At 39.9% G+C, this 17,900-nt stretch overlaps 2 protein-coding genes across 2 annotated transcripts; one reads left to right on the top strand and one right to left on the bottom strand.

Moving 5' to 3' along the window:
- Positions 1-3,909: 3,909 nt before the first annotated feature.
- olfml3b (olfactomedin-like 3b) lies at positions 3,910-10,849 on the top strand. Its single transcript, XM_084928181.1, has 3 exons — positions 3,910-4,090; positions 5,017-5,302; positions 8,317-10,849. The coding sequence occupies exons 1-3, from the start codon at positions 3,992-3,994 to the stop codon at positions 9,099-9,101; spliced, it is 1,170 nt and encodes a 389-aa protein (XP_084784307.1). The 5' UTR covers positions 3,910-3,991; the 3' UTR covers positions 9,102-10,849.
- Positions 10,850-11,549: 700 nt separating this feature from the next.
- cdk2 (cyclin dependent kinase 2) lies at positions 11,550-14,866 on the bottom strand. The gene is made up of 7 exons (XM_084928184.1): positions 14,391-14,866; positions 13,727-13,804; positions 13,496-13,616; positions 13,215-13,385; positions 12,939-13,040; positions 12,652-12,855; positions 11,550-12,412 (listed from the first exon to the last, which is right to left on the bottom strand). The coding sequence occupies exons 1-7, from the start codon at positions 14,504-14,506 to the stop codon at positions 12,308-12,310; spliced, it is 897 nt and encodes a 298-aa protein (XP_084784310.1). The 5' UTR covers positions 14,507-14,866; the 3' UTR covers positions 11,550-12,307.
- Between the last annotated feature and the right edge of the window lie 3,034 nt (positions 14,867-17,900).

Consider the following 17,900-nt stretch of genomic DNA (forward strand, 5'->3'; position numbering starts at 1 on the left):
GTTTTAACTTTTAATAGCAGATTTATGACAATTTTATTCACAGTAATGAGTTCATTAACACTGGGATGACGTCAGTGGGGAAACTTGGATCACACGGTGCAACAACGAAGTTTGACAAAACTTCAGATTGTAAAGGACTTGCTGTAGTTGCTCATAACCTTAACATCAATTATTTATTTATATTATTAGCAGTAATAGCTACAATAGGAATTGGCTCTATGATGTAACTTAAATACTCACAAATAAATATGATTATTGTAACTTTATTTTCTGTGCTTTGTTTCAGGAGGTGATGACTGCTGTTTGGTACTGTGGACCCATCCTCCTGAGTGAGTCGGGACCTGCCAACATCAGGACTTTTTCTTTTAACTAAACTGTCCTCTGAGAGTCTGACGGTGTTCAGAGAATTAAATATTTAAATATTTAAGAGACTGCATGCCGCCATCCGAAATCCATCCTTCCTCCAGTCTGCTTGATCTACATTGTTTCCAAAAGACATGTGAGAGTGTGATTGCCAGTATAGACACACCTACTGGTTCATGTAAAGTGGTTTTCATTTGTGGGATACCAGCAGCTGAACAGTTCTGCAGAAGCAGGAGTGGCTCATTATAAGCCACTTGTTTCACTTTAGTGTCCCTCATGTCATTAAGTAGAAGATACCCACCAAATTTGGCTCTGATCATATAATAGGGACAGAAAGAGAATTGAATTCATGTGAAATCACTGGATAAGAATGAAAAGTAGTGAAAAAAACGAATGCTTCTTGCTTGAATTTAAGTGATGAGCATTCATGAGCCCGCCCACTTTTCCTCATTTAACACGAAGGATTACAGGGAAACATTTTCATATCAGCACAAGCACAGGTACACGTGCCGCTTTTTCACAAACTCACAACACCACATCATTTAATGATACCCCTAAACTTTTTCATAGACATATCTCCACTGATTGTTCTGACTTGAATGTCCTGTTCTGTTTTGTCAGTCATAAAAAAAGACTCAAATAAATCAACCCACACAAACAAACCTCAACCGGTAACAGTGCAAAGTGGAGCAAAGAAAAGTCATAAACAAGCCTTGAGCACTGTAAACACAAAGGACCTTTAGTTGTAGTCATGCAGAGTGACAGCTGAAGCATTAGTGGTGTGACCTGAATCATATACATAATTCTGCATTTGGATGTGAAAGCCTAAGAGTCCGACCCTGCACAACAGAGTGGCAGCAGCAGGAGCAAATTGTTTACAAAATGAAGTAGTTTGATGAGCATGCTAACAGCAGATTTTACCTGTTCAGATACAGGAAAGGAAAAATCCTTGGATTTAAACAGGTCACAGAGGAAGTGCAAGTTTCCACACAGCCTGCTCAGTTCTTAGTACAACCACATACATCACCTTTGCAGGGTAACATGATTTGTTAAAAGTAAAGTTTGATGTGCAGAATTGAAATACATTTAAATGAAAGCCATACATGTAGAGTATATATTCTATTTATCTTGTGTGCATGAAAACCCTGAAAGCTTAACCATTACAGTGGGGAGATCCAGTGACATTTTGCTGCCATGGTTTGTGTCCACTTGCCCCCTCAGAAAGGGAGTCTCAATCCAAATGATCCAAATGAGATCCTGATGGGATCAATGATACGCTTTCACTATCATCAGTAGAGACATTATCAGTGGGCTGGGTGCGAGCCATACTGCATACTGCAGTAGGTCTGTAAATATGAACATGCAAATCGATCCCATTGCGGTCCATAACGTATGAAAATGCTACAGTTTTGATTAGCAAAATCTATTTACAATTTCATATATACTGGGTGTACTGGATCTACTGGTTTCATTAATTGCCACATGACACACAATCGTGTCATTATACCCATTATATCCATGAGCCATCAGTGTAAAAAGGGATAAAATATTTTGAATCCCACAACTTTTCACACATGGCTTTATGTAACCTACAAAATCAAACAAACAAACAAAGAATAACAACCCCCCACCCCCACCCCACCACCTAAAATTCATGAATGATACACCTGTAAAACTGGAAGAATATATTATAACATTCATAATTACGGGTGCTCACAGGTTTAACAGGCGACGATATACCACAGGGTTAAATGCAGCGACTCTGTGTTTGACTCTTCCCCCTCTTCACTGCACTATAGTTGTATTTTTAAATGACAGGGGTAAAACAACATACATAGATATAGTTTTGGAGCAAGCTGGAAAAACAAAATAAATACACATTTTAGAAATATGTTTGTATGCCATATCATTAGAGATTAGACCAGACACATTATCTGCTCATCTTTCCCTGTAATTCACTGCTCTAACTATGGTTTCTGTTATCCAGACGACATCTTATTGCTGTGAGAGCTAATACAGCTGGAAAACACTGCAGACACACTTGTAATATGACTACATTCAATTCACATTTTAACTCAACAATTTGATGTAAGAGAAGGGAAGCACATATACGGACTGATCAGACCATTTTAAACAGTGGAGAAAAAGTCGAGCTTTTCTCTGAACTTTGTATTGAACCAGGCTCCACCCTCCCACTGCTTTCATATAAACCAGGAAGGAGTACTGCAGTATCAGACATAGGTGACTCAGACATACATAAATAAATATATAAATACATGAACACCAAAGAAAAAGAAAAGGAAACCAAAATACTAACGTTTGATAATAAGCTAATGAAGCTGTAGTTTGAATGTGTATGTCACACTTAGTGAAGCTGGATCTTTTGCAGCTGAAATATCTTAGTTCCTAATCACAGCATCTGTCCTCTCGAGACAGATGGTATAACCATGGTACTTGCACTTGCAGCAATGCGCAATACATGTCTCCCTGTGCCTGTGTGGGTACTCTTTGAGTGATCAGTAAGGCCAGGAAAGTGCTATATAAACAGCAGGCCAATCGAATAAGCTGTACATAAGCCCTGCACAACTATGCTTATTGATCTATAACAGAGATAGTGCACATGTGGGGGATGTGTAAAGTTAAATGAATCACACTATAGTTATTTATTAGAATGCAATTTTGTGGACATCCATCCATCTGACGACAGAGCTGAAGCCTATCCCATTCGTCACAGAACGAGTGCAGGCCACACTGTCAGTCCATCACAGTGTTCAGTTGACAATGGGATCATATTGCTTTACAACCAGTGTGCACAGGAGGGTAGATTAAATCAACAAAATGCACTTTTAGCGTCATTTGGGCATGCAAGCATTTTTAAAGACATACAATAATAAAATCTTATTTGTATCACAGCTACGTCCTATAGGGGTCGCTATAGCAGATACTCTGCCTCCATCTAACTTCACCCCTCCTTCACTACATCCGTGAACCTCCTCTGTGGTCTTCCTCTTTTTCTCCAGTCTGGCAGCTCCATATTCCACCTCCTTTGTCCAGAATATCCACTATCCCAACTCTACACATGCTCAATCCATCTCTAACCTTCTAACTCTCTGTCTCCAAACTGCTGAACCTGAGCTGTCCCTCTGATGTACACATTTCTAATCCTGGTCACTCCCAATAAAAATCGAATTAAAAAAGAGTCTAAGTATAAAACATTATTAATTTTTCAGAGTAAATGCTGCAGAGACTTTGTGACAGAGATCAAAAACAACTGCTGGTTTCTTGCCCTTTATGCTGAAGTTGTACCTCCTTGACTCAAAACTGTAATTCACATTTTAGTTCCTTGTGGTGCTGCTGATGTTCCAACTTCCTGAAACCTAAACATGTATTTAAGCATTGTGATATGTATAGTTTAGCTTTTCAGTTTGTTTGTCAGGTGTGGATGTCGATGGTAGAAATAAGAAGCACAGACTGTGCGCCTCCATCTTCACAGATGTTATTGGCTCCTCCCAGACAGCTTAGTAAAACATTCCAGCCCACCTCTGGGAATCTGCTGGCTCCTCGGCACACTCTAACTGAACGTCAGTCAGGACTTTACAGGAGTTAAAAGAGACTGAGCTGACACAAAATGAGAGGACTTGTTGTCTTGGTAACTTTGGCGTGCTTTGCCACAGCTCAGCACCAAGCACTGATTGACTACTTGGAGCGGAGGCTGCTTGCTATTGAGGTAAGACTCTCTTTACCTCCCTGCCGAGCCCTGCGCTCCAGAGTCCCTCTGAAAAGAAACTTCTAGGGACAGAGGCAATGGAATGCAGATGTGGCCAAATCCTGGAGAAATTACTGGAAAATACAGCTCCTTTAAGGGTACGGGGACTGTGGCCTTTTTGTCTGAGTTGTGAGTTAGAAATGGGCCTCTGAAGTTTCCTTAGTCAAGGTATACGTGCACGTATGTTACCAACAAAAAAAAAGAGTTTATGCAAAATTGCATCAGTGAAAAAACTTTTTTTGAGGACAAGTAGTTTTCTGGTATCACAAAGAGATATTCTAAAAAACAAAAAGGGCCAGGGCTAACCTTTTTTTTCATGATGGACACAAATGTATTTGGCTTAATTGGACAAAACTAAAACACAAGAACAGACTGATTGATTGTCAGTCATGTCTGTAATTTAATTTAAATGAGAAGCATGAACCTTTTTAACACACTTTATTAAACTGAACTCCCAAAAATGCTATTTACCCACATCTAACAGTCTCAGCTCATGTCATGTTGAATGATTACCTGTGGGAAGGATCTCTTTTCATTTCCTTCTTCCACAGCGGGGTCATGGGTCAGGCTCGACCACAAAGCACCCAGCTGTATTCTGCATTCAGCTCATAGACACTCGAGCTGGGTGGAAACTTGCCACGTGTGGGCTGAAGCCGGTTGTTTGATAGATGGGTTTTATTCTTATTATTATGGCTTTCTACCACAGTGTTTACTGAGCCTGAAAAGGACATCAAATTATGGTGTTTTCATTGCAGTCAGGGCTCTCTAGAAATCCACTCAAGCTCACTGTATAACACACATCCTATTTATTATTCTGAGTGCTATACAAACAGGGAATACATGTCTGATCATATCTCAGTTATGACTAACCACCTTTGTTAAAACAGGACAGGATCTCTCTGTGGCACGAGCAGACCACCCGCTATGCCTCCGAGCTGCGGGAGCTGAAGCAGCAGATGGTTTCCCAGCTGGAGAACCTGGACAAAGAAAAAGAGGCACTGAGGATGAATATAGACAGCGTGGGGACCAGGGTGGACCGGGTCGAGCGGGAATTGGACTATCTGGAGACACAGAATGGGGCTCAGCCGTGTGTGGATGTGGATGACAAGCTAATAGAGCAGCAGGTGACTGTGGTGAAGGAGAAACAGAAGTCCAAATATTCACAACTCTCAGGTGAGAAATGAAATCTTTACTAAATACCCTGATTTTTTTTTTATTGGGGATGAACATGACATGCTTGAGCAATGCATGAATAATGTGACCAACAGTTCAAATATAAAGTCAGCTGACAGTTTATTAGGTATACCTTACTAGGACCGGGTGAGACCTCCTTTTGCCTTCAGAACTGCTTTAATATTGGTGGCAGAAATTCAACAAGGTGCTAAAAACATTCCTCAGACATTCTGGTCCATATTATCGTGACAACATCACACAGTTACTGCAGATTTCTCAGCTGGACATCCATGATGTGCATGTCTGGTTCCACCAAATCTTGCTCTACAGCATTGAGATCTGGTGACTGTGGAGGTTATTTGAGTACACTGAAATCATTGTCATCTTCTAGAAACCATTTTGTGGTGGTTTGAGCTTTGTGACATGATGATTGCACTGCTGAAGCAGCCATTAGAAGATGTGCACACTGTGGTCATGAAGGGTCAACAACAAAACTGGGGTAGGCTGTGGTGTTTAAACAATCCTTTGTTGGTACTAAGGAACCTAAAGTGTGACAACAAAGCATCCTATAAACCATTAAACCACCATCAGCCTGCAGCCTGAACTGTTGACACAAGGCTAGATGCAGCCATGTTTTCATGTTGTTTACAGCAAATTCAGACCCTGACATCAATCAAGACTCATCAGACCAGGCAACAGTTTTCTATTCGTCTGTTGTTCTATTTTGCTGAGTCCGTGTGAATTGTAGAATCAGGCCTCAGTTGCCAGTTGCTTACCTGTCAGGAGTGGTGCTTGATGTGGTCTTTTTCTGCTGTAATCCATCTTCTTTGAAGTTCAGCATGTTGTACATTTGTTGTCGCCTTCCTATCATTTCAAAGCAGTTTGGCTATTCTCCTCTGACCTCTCTGTAAACTCTACAGATGACTGTGTGGGAAAATCCCAGCAGATCAGCACGTTCTGAAATACTCAGAAAGCACTCAGCCCATCTGGCACCAACAACATTGCCACGTTCAAAGTCACTGAAATGACCTTTCCTCCCCATCCTGATGCTGTTTTTAAAGAGGCTGTCTTAAACACGTCCACATGTCTAAATGCTATTGCTGCCATGTAATTGGCTGATTAGATATCTGGGTTAACAAGCTGTTAGACACATGTACCTGGTTGCCAGTAATTGCATATTTATTTCATTGCCTATGAGAGCCAACTCATATATATATATTTTAAAAATTCCCAACTCGCCCTGCAAGGACCCGAGCTTTATCCTTAAAGCTTGGGTCCTTTGTCAGAGGCCTGGGAGCTTGAGGGTCCTCTGCAGTATCTTTGCTGTCCCAGGACTGTGCTCTTTTGGACAGAGGTCTCAGATGTTGTTCCTGGGATCTGATGGAGCCACTCGGCCAGTTCACAGTTCACTGCCCCAAGTGCTCCGATTACCACTGGGAATTGGGTTGTTTTTTTAAAAAAAAAAAAAAAGTTAAACTGCCAGTTTGAGATGACAGAGAAAGAGATTCTTTCTTTCCTGTCCAACTGAGTAGATATTCTATTATTAAAAATCATAAACGATTTTTGATAACTCCAGTAATCATTACTGCAATTTGCATCATTTCAGATGAATGTAATGCTGCATTAAATTAAAGTTCTTTTATTCTTAAAATTACATTTAGTGATCCCAAGTGTCACTTAAGTGTTAAGTGTTTTGAGAGGCAGTGCCTTTTAGTTTTTAAGGAATGTTCTAAAAATAGCTTGGCACTGTAGTTTTTAGCAATCTGTGTAAAGCTGGAGGAAATGGTACAAACTCTCTTTAATGTCAGACAGACTCACATTTGGTAAGCTTGTGAGTTTTTATGGCACCAGGACTGCATGCAGAATTCATTTACAAGCCAGGAAAATAAAATTAAAGCAATTAATTACAGTTAACTAAAGGAATGTGTCACCAGTGCAAGGGTGTCTGGCTGACGTAAAAACAATGCAGAATTAAAAATACAAGCAGCAATGATTGTGCTCCTGCACTTTCATGCATGTCGAGTTTTACTGGAGTCAAGATGTTTCCTGCACGAATTTGGATGCCATGTTTCCTGGATTGTAACTGGTTTTGCATAAACAAGTTACCTAACACGTCCTGTGTCCATTAGTTGGTGTTTGAGAACACCCAATAATTATATGTCATGCTGCTGTTTACCATGTGTGGAACCCACAATGAAAACCTGATGATCATTTACATTTAATGATGATTATCACCTACAGCTGATTTCCAGATACCACGGTGGCATTATGAGTGTGACCTAATACTGACACGTAGCTCGGATTCTGCACATGAAGTTTGGGACAGATTGGACAGTGCACATTTGAGATCTAACAATTTTGTTTTGTTTTGTTTTGTGTCAAATTATTGATTTTGACATGCTGTAATAAACAAACTTCTCTATGAAAAGCTCTTCAAGCCAAAAACTTCAGTTTTGGCCATGCTTCGGCCCTCAAATGATAAATAATTGATTTTTGCACTGTGAGTACTCGGGCACTATAACCCATAGTGGAGAACACAGAAACTTGTTTGTGGGATAAATTGATCCCTGACTGGGTTTTCTCATGGAAGTACCCATCCTTCCACAATATGAGGACAGCCACATTTATAATGCATATGAGCTAAATTTACTTTAATTTTCTAATAAATGAGTAGTTTAATCTATGGGCACAGGAACATTTCTCTCTTTATTGTTTTTTCTTTCATGGACAGTAGACAAACTTATTAATCACACAAAAGGAAAATGATGCTTTATAGCCAATTTAGCTACTGGCTGTTTTATCTAATTAACACTCAACTGAAAGCAGAGCTGACGCTGATGACTGGTGGGAATGTTATTAGTTTTTCATGGGAACCATGAATGTGTGTGCCACATCTAATGGAAATAAAACGAGGTGTTCTTTCTGAACCACAGCTATAAATAGTACAGACGTGAATAGAATACTTGAAAACTGCCAGCTGTGTCGAGTAAAGCCTGTCCTGCTCTCTGTTTCAGACTGCAGCGACATGATCTCCAGCATAAAAGCCATGAAGATATTGAAGAGAGTCGGAGGGCAAAAGGGCACCTGGACTAAAGACACCAACAGGGCCTCTGGGAAGGTCTACATTTTTAATGGGACGGAAGACGACATCATCCACACGTTTGCCTCTGTGCAAGACTTCACCCGCTCGTCGGGCATGTCTCTGTCCAGTACAGTGAAGCTGCCGTCAGCCTGGAGGGGAACAGGCCACGTGGTCTACAACAACTACGTGTATTACATGAGTCAGGCTGACGAGTTAAAGGTGGTTAAACATGACCTGCAGAATAACTCTCTGACAGACAGTGCAGTGTTTCCTGTGCAGGACCACATCCCCGTGTATGGTCTGACCCCAGAGACGGTGATTGACCTGGCTGTGGATGAGGAAGGCCTGTGGGCCATTTACGCCACACAGCAGAATGAAAGGTACATCTCTCTGGCTAAAATGGACACCAGCTCACTGGATATTGAGCAGATGTGGGACACAAATTGTCCCAGAGAGAATGCAGAGGCGGCCTTTGTCATCTGTGGCACTCTGTATGTGGTGTACAACACCAAGCAGGCTGGACGCTCACGAGTACAGTGTGTGTTCGACGTCAACGACATGGTGACCAGTGAAGATGCACCGCTGGTTTACTTTCCAAAACGCTACGGATCTCACTCAAGTCTGAAGTACAATCCCCACGAGAAGCTGCTCTACGCCTGGGATGATGGCTACCAGATCCTGTACAAGCTTACCATGAAGAAGAAACTAGAGATCTGAGCTTCTCTAAACAGCCCTAACGCTGTATTCTGAGAGGTTTTAGCTTCTAAACTACAGATGAGGTCTCTTTTGTAGAATTTAAGATCATTTCTCACCTGTCAGGGAGTTTCAGAACAGCTTAAATATAAAATCTTGGACTCTAACATTGTAATCCGCTTCTCATAAAACCTGGAAGCTGCAATAACACAACATTTACTGTAGGGACTGTGAGGCAGGAGACAAACCTAAGAAATGAACAAGAGTCTGTGATAATTCTTTCATGCTACATAGACGTTATTAAGTGACAAAGCTTCATTACAACAAAAAGGAAACGTGAGTGGTTCCCCAAGTGTTGGCCATCGCACCCTGGTGGGCAGTTAAGGTACTGTTGGTGGGCCACAATATGATATTTACAAAAAAAATAAATGGAAAAAGGAAATACAAGAAAAATAAATCTGAGAATATGAAGTGAAGAAAATACTCAACCTTTATTGTTCACAATACATAGATGGTACAAAAATACTGATTGTGAGATGATCAGGATGAAAAAAGAGGAAGAAAACAGCCAAGATTCAGGAGTGTGAGACTGTAATTATGCATCATAATTTTCTTTTCACAAATTCAGAACTAATTTCAAAATGCTCAGATTTATTTTGTGATATCTGGTGTTTTGTGGCTACCTTAACCCCACTTCTAACGAGACTACACCGTGCTTCCATCTTTAGAGTTGTTTCTCCATCTGCTGTTGAGTGGACTGAAACAGATATACTGTACTTACCCATGATTGGCTGCTGTCAAAGTTTCTGCAGTGGCTCCAGGCACTTTTGTGTGTTCACAGATATGAGGCAAATATTCAACACATCCTTTTAATAGCATAAAACCTCTGTCAAACCTGCCACTTTTATACCTGATATTTGTCATATCAACATGAATCTTTATACCCCAAGTGCTTCTCAACTGAATCCAGCTTCTTGAATCTTCCTTCTCAGCTCATTTGTAGTGACTCCATTGGATTTTAACATGACAGTTTTGTGTGGCATTCACAGTAATCTTGTCCGTGCTAGTAAATACACAACATTAATTACACCCTAGGAAATGTTATCTTTTGTAGCTCGTTAATTTAATATTTTTTAGTGTTCAGATTTATATCGTAAGCACTGTTAACATAAAATACAACCACTGTGTAAGGTGAGCTGAAAAATGTAACTCAGACATTAGGATGCTGTATGTGCAAGAAACTGCTAGCAGGCTAGCACCCTGTGCATTATCTGCACTCTTCCCACATGTTGAGCACATATGCATTTTTGCTAAATACCACCCAAAAAATGAGCAAACAGCACCACTATTGCGATTACTATTCTTTGATGTTTATTAATTTATATCTGAACATAACTTTCTTACTGCCATTTCTTCTACACTTGTATCTCCTTTTTCCCCCACTATCATATTTTTTTCCTAATAACTGTTCATTATAAAAATAACTGGCAGACTAACCATTTTAAACAAGGCTGTCAGTGTTTTTCTATGTACAGTATATAAAGATTGATATAGAAATATTTAAGCATCCATGTAAGATTTGACTGCTACACAGTTGCCGCATTGAGCGATGTGGAGCGTTATCCTGCTGGAAACAGCCATCAGAAGCTGGGTACACTGTGGTCATAATGAGATGGACCACAGACATAGATATCAAATGGTGTGAAAATAATAGTGGTTGTTGAATATTATGTTATTCATGATTATAATAAATCTGAAGAAATTTAATTGAATTATGAGTGCTTTATTGATTTTAGTAACGTGTGTTGTCTCTGGGGTTAAGAAAACCGCACAGGACAAAGTGGTGCAATGGGGACAAATTGTCACGCCATACAGCTTTCCAACACATCTTTGATTTTGGATGTTTAAAATGTGAAGTCAACCAATTTTGTTGTGTTGACAACAACACAACAAAACAGGCAGCACAATTTGACCATCTTGACCATGTTTAAATGCACTGAGCTGTCGTCATTTGATTGGTTGATTCAGCAGCTGAACAGGTGGATCTAACCGAGTGGCCAGTGAAATATTTAAACCTCCGTTTTGCTTCACATCGCATCTAATTTGTAAGACTGCTTACCTAACCAGTCCAAAAGTCTTTGGAGCTATAATTTCTCATATAATTTTATCATTAATGACTGCCTGACATTTCCAAGAATGATAAAATTACAGAATCAAGCTTTTTAAAAACCACATTCATCATACATCTTCAGTCCATCTGCAGGCTGCAGACGTGGTCTTGTATGCTCAACTGCCCAAAGCTTAATGAAGCATGAAAATAATTTCACAACCAGACAGCCTGTGAGACTCTGGTATTTGAGTCTTATAAAGCGCTTGGTAAAACTTCTACATCTGTCTTGAAGTGTAAGATTTCGCTCACCCGTCCAACTTAAAAAATGGTCGAGTTTATAATGTATCAATAAAACCAGTAACCAAGTTTAAACAAGTTTATTTTTTCCAAACTGTAAATAAACATTTATAAAAACGGCTTAAAATTGACAGTAAGAAAAGAGGCAACAGTTACATAAAATCTGAATTACAATACATTTGGAACATTTTTATACCCGACTGAGTTTGCTGAGTAATCCTGCCATTAAACCTGAATCCCACCAGTAATTAAATGAAGGTGCACTTTTAAAATCAATTAACGATAACTGGGACTCAAACCAAGCTAGAAAACCACTGCTTTCATCTCAACTCTCTCATTTCAGTTGTGACCGATTCACTTCAGCCCATCGTAATCAGCTGCTGCTCACCCACCGTTATTTGCACTACCCCACAAACTTGTTTGATCACGTTTAATTCTAACTAGCCTATTACTTCAAGATGGACATGCTAAAGACAACATACCATTAAAATTTGGAAATATGTTATACAAATAGAATGGGTCTACCCAACCTGCACTGACTCAAAGCCCATCATAAATACGTCAAATATGACAAGTTGCATATAAATATGCAAAATAATTATATTGAAAATTACAGTTATATCCTCAAAACTATGATAAACATTGAAACAGTGAAACTCTCACGACAAGTTGCTTCTCGAGGGCTGGTTTTAGTTACTGAAGAATCCAATGTATTCTGTAGTGTCCACTTTTTCCCGTCCATTTGAGTCATGAACCTGAAGCATGGCGAGTCTTTATTGCTTAGATATAGCTGGCATTAAAAGAGCCTGTTATTTTGCACGACTCAGAGTCTGAGGTGGGGAAGTGGCATGGAGACATCACGGAAAAATCGATGCACAAGAGCATTTTTGGCAGACAGCCTTTTGTTTGGATCGTAGTTCAGCATTTCCTGTAAGATTGAAAAAAAAAAAGAAAAGCAGTTAATGAATACAGCCACGTGCTTCAGTCAAAAACTAACACAAGTCATGGAGTTCATGACACTGTTCAGGGTGCACAGTGGTCAACTCTCTAGTCTGAAAGGGACACTTTCACAGGAGAAAATATTCAGATAGGCAAAGCAGAAAGAAGACCAACTTCTTTGGCCATGAATATATAATGAAAGTGCCAATAAATCAGAAATGTTCTCACCCCGAGCAGTTCTCTTCCATCTTCGTCAAGAAGAGGCACCACTTTTGATAAATCCTGCCGAGCCCACTTGGGGAACGTTGGTTTGTAGTCAGGCATGGATGTGACTCCGGGCCAGACGGTCTCGTCAGGCGTCCCCAGAGTACGAAAGATTCGGAATAACTGATCTATCTCCGAGTCACCGGGGAACAAAGCCCTCCTGGTGACCTGTGGGCAGGGAGACATGGTTGGTGTCTTTTGTTCATTTTGGATCTTTTTCTTTTTTGCTGTTAATAATTAAAGTATGTTACCATTTCAGCAAAGATACATCCAAGACTCCAGATGTCAACAGCTGTGGAGTAGTACTTGCAGCCCAGGAGAATTTCTGGGGCTCTGTACCAAAGTGTTACCACCTGAAAAATATCACAGGAGTAAACAGTTGTGGCATGCACTGAGCTAAGAAATTATAGGTGCCATTAACCTACATAGTAGAGACCACATGAGAGCAGAGCAAGCACATCTGAAGTTCTAGCCGTTTATAATCTTATAACTCTAACATTTACTTAGGTAGGTTGTCAACGCCTTACTTCATGTGTATATGCGCGGACGGGTACTCCGAAGGCTCTTGCCAGGCCAAAGTCAGCCAGCTTGATCTCACCCTGGGCGTTGATGAGGAGGTTCTGGGGCTTCAGGTCTCGATGGAGAACCCTGTGAGAGTGGCAGAAAGCCAGGCCTTGCAGCAGCTGAAAAAGATAGCTCTGCAAACACAGCAAAATATGCTCAGTTGAGTCAAGCCTGACTTCCAGAGTACAATTCTTAGCAGTATTAACTGCTGAAAGTATGAATTCAAATCTGCTGTGATGGTTACCTTTACTAGAGGCAGCGGGATACCAGTGACTGAGGAGGAGTCCATAAACTTTTTTAAATCCTGGTGAAGAAACTCAAAAACAAGATAGAGCTTGTTCTCGGTGTGGATAACATCGCGTAATCTGCAACATGTTGACAGGTAAGTTGGCTTAAAAAAAAAAAGCAACATCAAACAAGTAAAACAAGAATACTGCGAGCATGATTTAGACATAGCTGTAACATAAGCACTTACTTGACAATATTTGGGTGACTGAGTTCTTTGAGAAGCGATATCTCCCGGATAGCTGTGCTCGGTACACCCTCTGTTTCCCTGAAATGAACAAACAGTAAAAGAAACAGTTTTTATCTAAGCCAAGCATGTATCCTGGCAGTCTGACAGCTGATCAAGTCCTGAAAGCTGAAAGAAACAACAGCACTACTCCTTTAAGCAGTGCACCTTATAAATTAGCACAGATTAGACACGCCAATGATTTAGTTTTCTCTGGTTTGAAACAAAGGTCACAAAGCAAGCAACTTTGACTAACGGCACATCTGAATTTTCAGTAAGGTTTTCTTATGCAGCCTGAGGAAAATGATGGCGATTTAGATTTGGGACACTTTACTGTTATTTACGGATTGTGTTTTTATATTATAACAAGTTACACGTTAATACAACACAACAAGCTCATATGAGCTGTAAGGTTATGTAGGTGTCCTATGTAAGGACTGCTCCTTCTGTGGCCATGAAGACTTTTATGTCCAGTGTGGTTGTAGGAAGTTAACTGATGAAGCAGTCATGCCCTGATGGAGCCACGAGGTAAGTAAACTGATTACATCAACTCTTAGGCACAGTAAAACTTGAAAACTAACGTTAGCCTGGTGGCCCGAGGATAAACAACACTAGTTTGTTTACTTACGTGTCCAGCCTGATTTTCTTCAGAGCGACAGTTTCTCCCGTCACTTTGTTCTTGGCTTTGTAAACAACCCCATACGTGCCCTCTCCAATTTTCTCGACTTTCTGAAACGAGTCCATCTCGTACCAAGCGCAGGTCTTTAAGCGGCAATTAGCCCTTTAGCTCTTTGTGTCGAAGCTAACGAATGCTGGGTAGCTACTGAGGGAAACCTCGCATATAACCATGTAAGAAACTGCTGCTCAAGGCTTCTTCATCCGGTCCGCACGCGCCACAGGTTTAAGACTTAATTCTGACTGAGGATAAACTATCTCAGGTCAGCGCGAAGTAGCTAAAAACAAAAGAAAGGGTCATTTGCAGACCCTGTTCTTAACAATATCCGTAAAATGTGTGGTTTTGCGCGGCGGTGGCGGCTCGTTTGAAAAAAAAATCAGAAGCAACACAACAGCGTTTCCCGCGTTAGACTGGAGGAGTTCGTTTTTGTGTTCCAGACACACCGATAGGTGTAGGTGGGCGGTAGTCTAAATGCGTTTCTCTTCCACTTGAGTCCTATTTGAAAAATTGTTGTGCATGGTACTGCTCTTATCGATTAAAGAAATAATTTTAAAACATTTTTTTTATCGGCTAATTTTAAATTCTTAGCTTCTGTTTAACAAACGGGTGCAAGTCGTGATATAGGGCGGTGTCGTATCGGGATAACAAGGAAACAGTTAACAAACACCCTCACAGGTCACATGGTTGAACGGCGACGTCGTTATACGTAAACTACGTCGGAAAGACACGAACAGATTATAAAGTGTACAGAAGGCATACTATTTACTGTCTTTCTATCTATGAATGTGGTCACAGTTTTATAGATGTGTACTGCACAAATATGAACAATTCAAACAATTCAAACACATACACAATCCAATGCAAAATATAAATGCAAAATAAAAAGCATGAGCAACATTGTGTATAGCATAATAAAAACATTAGTTGTCTTCACATCTATGATATATCTTCTGCATCTTATGGTCACGCATACAGCAGTTTTAAAAGTTAGAAAGCTGTTTTCCTAATCCTAAGAACTTTTACTTTGTATAGTTATTTAAGCATGGTGAGAGTAAAAAAAATAAATACATAAAAGAGAACAATTTGATCTCTTCAGTGGCAGGAAGTGTTTGTAATGACCCACTGGATTATGGAGCAATGCTTTCCAAGTTCTGTTTTTTAACTGTTTTTCTCTTGCTCTCTGTTTTGATTGAAAAACTAAACTAATTAACAGACATAGTGATGGATCTGATATAGTGTAATAGGACACATCTGTACTCAAATAATACCTTTGAAAAAGGTCTGGTAATGTGTGTCCACCTGCAGATCCTTTGTGTTCTTTCAAAGGGGCAACTGGATTTAACACTTTCTTCACCTCAGGGGCCAAAATGACCTGCTGGGTACCAGTTAAAGCTCGCTTGTGGTTTGTGAACAGGAACCCTGAGCTAGCCTCTAACCAGGGGATAAGCTGTAACATTTTTTTAAATTACACTTGTTGGCTGTGATAACGTATCTGTCAAATACAACACTTTGTTATATAGAGTTATACACTCACCATCATCCTCATTCGGCAAACAGGTTGAACTGCTCATTAATGCAAATAAATAATCAGCCAATCACATAACAGCAACCCAGTGCATTTGGGCACATATATATGTTCAAAGCGACCCGCGGAAATTCAAACTAGACATCAGAATGAGGAAAACAGGTGGGTAAAGTGAATTTAAATGTGGCATGGTTGTTGGTACTGATTATTTCACAGTACCAATGTCACAAACCTTTAAATCTGTAAGGATTTAGTGATGGTAAGAGTATTTTTGACTTATCACATTAGCAAAATTATGAGTGTAAGTAGTAGATCTAATCTGGTGTTATATGATTATGCTGCAGTTGTTTAAAGACACACATTCATTGTTAATGTTATCGCTAACACCCGTGTTTTTCTCTGGTATGCCAGATGTCTGCTTTAAAGAAGGTCAATATTGATCTGAAATTTTAACCGCAATTGTGTTTAAGTCAGTAGGTTCCCCCTGCAGCATGAAGAAACACCCTCATTTGGTGCTAAGAGACACAGAAAGCATTCATTCCAGTTCTGCACATGATCAAAGCCCGCAGGCCCAACACGTCTCCACGTTGCATATTTATATGTGAAGTGACGTCTTTGAGCACCGCAAAGATGTTAGTTCTCATTTCATTGTGTCGGCTCTACTAAGTTTCTCCTGTAGATGATCAATGATCAGTAAAATTACGACTGATCCACAGAAAGTGACCCATGTAACTTGTCTGAATATTTTTCTGTCAGGAGGAGGATTCAGATTTTCCCTGTTCTCCCTGCAGTTTAGAGGAGTTGGTTTCATAATCTGTGTGGACAGAGGTAATTAGGAAGCAAGTTTCCTGTCAGGAGATCTCCCACAGCCTGAATAATCTGATGGTGAATCATAAGCAGCCTTGGCGCAGGTCCTGCGTACAGCAGATTAGCCTGCTGATTGTTCTGCTCCATCATGTATCAGTGGAAGCTTTGTGTTTGTAGAAGTAGTTGTGCTGTACGTGTTTACCTTGGTTTGAGGTTTCTCTTTAGGCAAATCTTCATTTTGTGTTAGTCTAGTAGAAAAATACAAACAATGAAAAAAAAAAAATGAGGAGAATTTGTTTTAAGCCATTTGAACACACCGAATGACTACTGATGGCTGCTGTGGTCATGAACTGATTTGACTGTCTAGTCTGGTACTTTTCATATACCAGATGGCTTTATTGATCTGGTTTGGGGTCAGTTCTAAATCACATCCCTCAGTTTCTAATAGTGCGTGAAAAGAGAAGCCTGTGTGACTGACTTCAGTTTTGTTGACACGCTCTATATTGATTGTGCTGAAATAGTTTTTGAGGATTCCAGGCTTTACTGGCCTTGTTATTAAGTGCAAATGAGAAATATTTATAATGTCAAATAATTTGTGCAGAAAATGATCAGATTTCACGAAACAAGGTTCTGTGTTAATTCCATAAATTCCCTGAAACCCAGGAACAAATTTATTAAGATAATAAAAAGTGGAGGCTAAATGAGCCTATTTGTGGTATGTGGTATGTTAAGTCAGGTGCTCCGTGTGAGGCCTTTTTCTCCTCCTGAACTCTGTTGAGTAGCGCATGAGGGGTCACATGTAGTGCAGCCTGAATAGTCTCACGGGCATGAGAGAACATTACTGGGAAAGCCACCAGTCACTGTCAAAATGACTCCGTATGACTCTGTATAAAGTATAAGAATTTATCTGCACAAAGTGGAAATAAGAAAACAAAAAAGCCAAATAAACAATTAATAAAACAACTGAAAATGGAAAATTAGAAAGTGGGGGATAATAAAAAAAGCAGTCACTTTACACTTTACCTTCTTACTGATTTAACATGTTACTTGTTATACCTGAATGAATTTTGGGTGTAATAAGTAAAAAATTCGTCTGAAAAGTGTTTCTCCTCCTCTTTAACAGTTTTCTG

This window comes from Perissodus microlepis, chromosome 5 (assembly GCF_051167445.1).
Source record: "Perissodus microlepis isolate ML-2025 ecotype Zambia chromosome 5, ASM5116744v1, whole genome shotgun sequence".
NCBI classification, from domain to species: Eukaryota; Metazoa; Chordata; class Actinopteri; order Cichliformes; family Cichlidae; genus Perissodus; species Perissodus microlepis.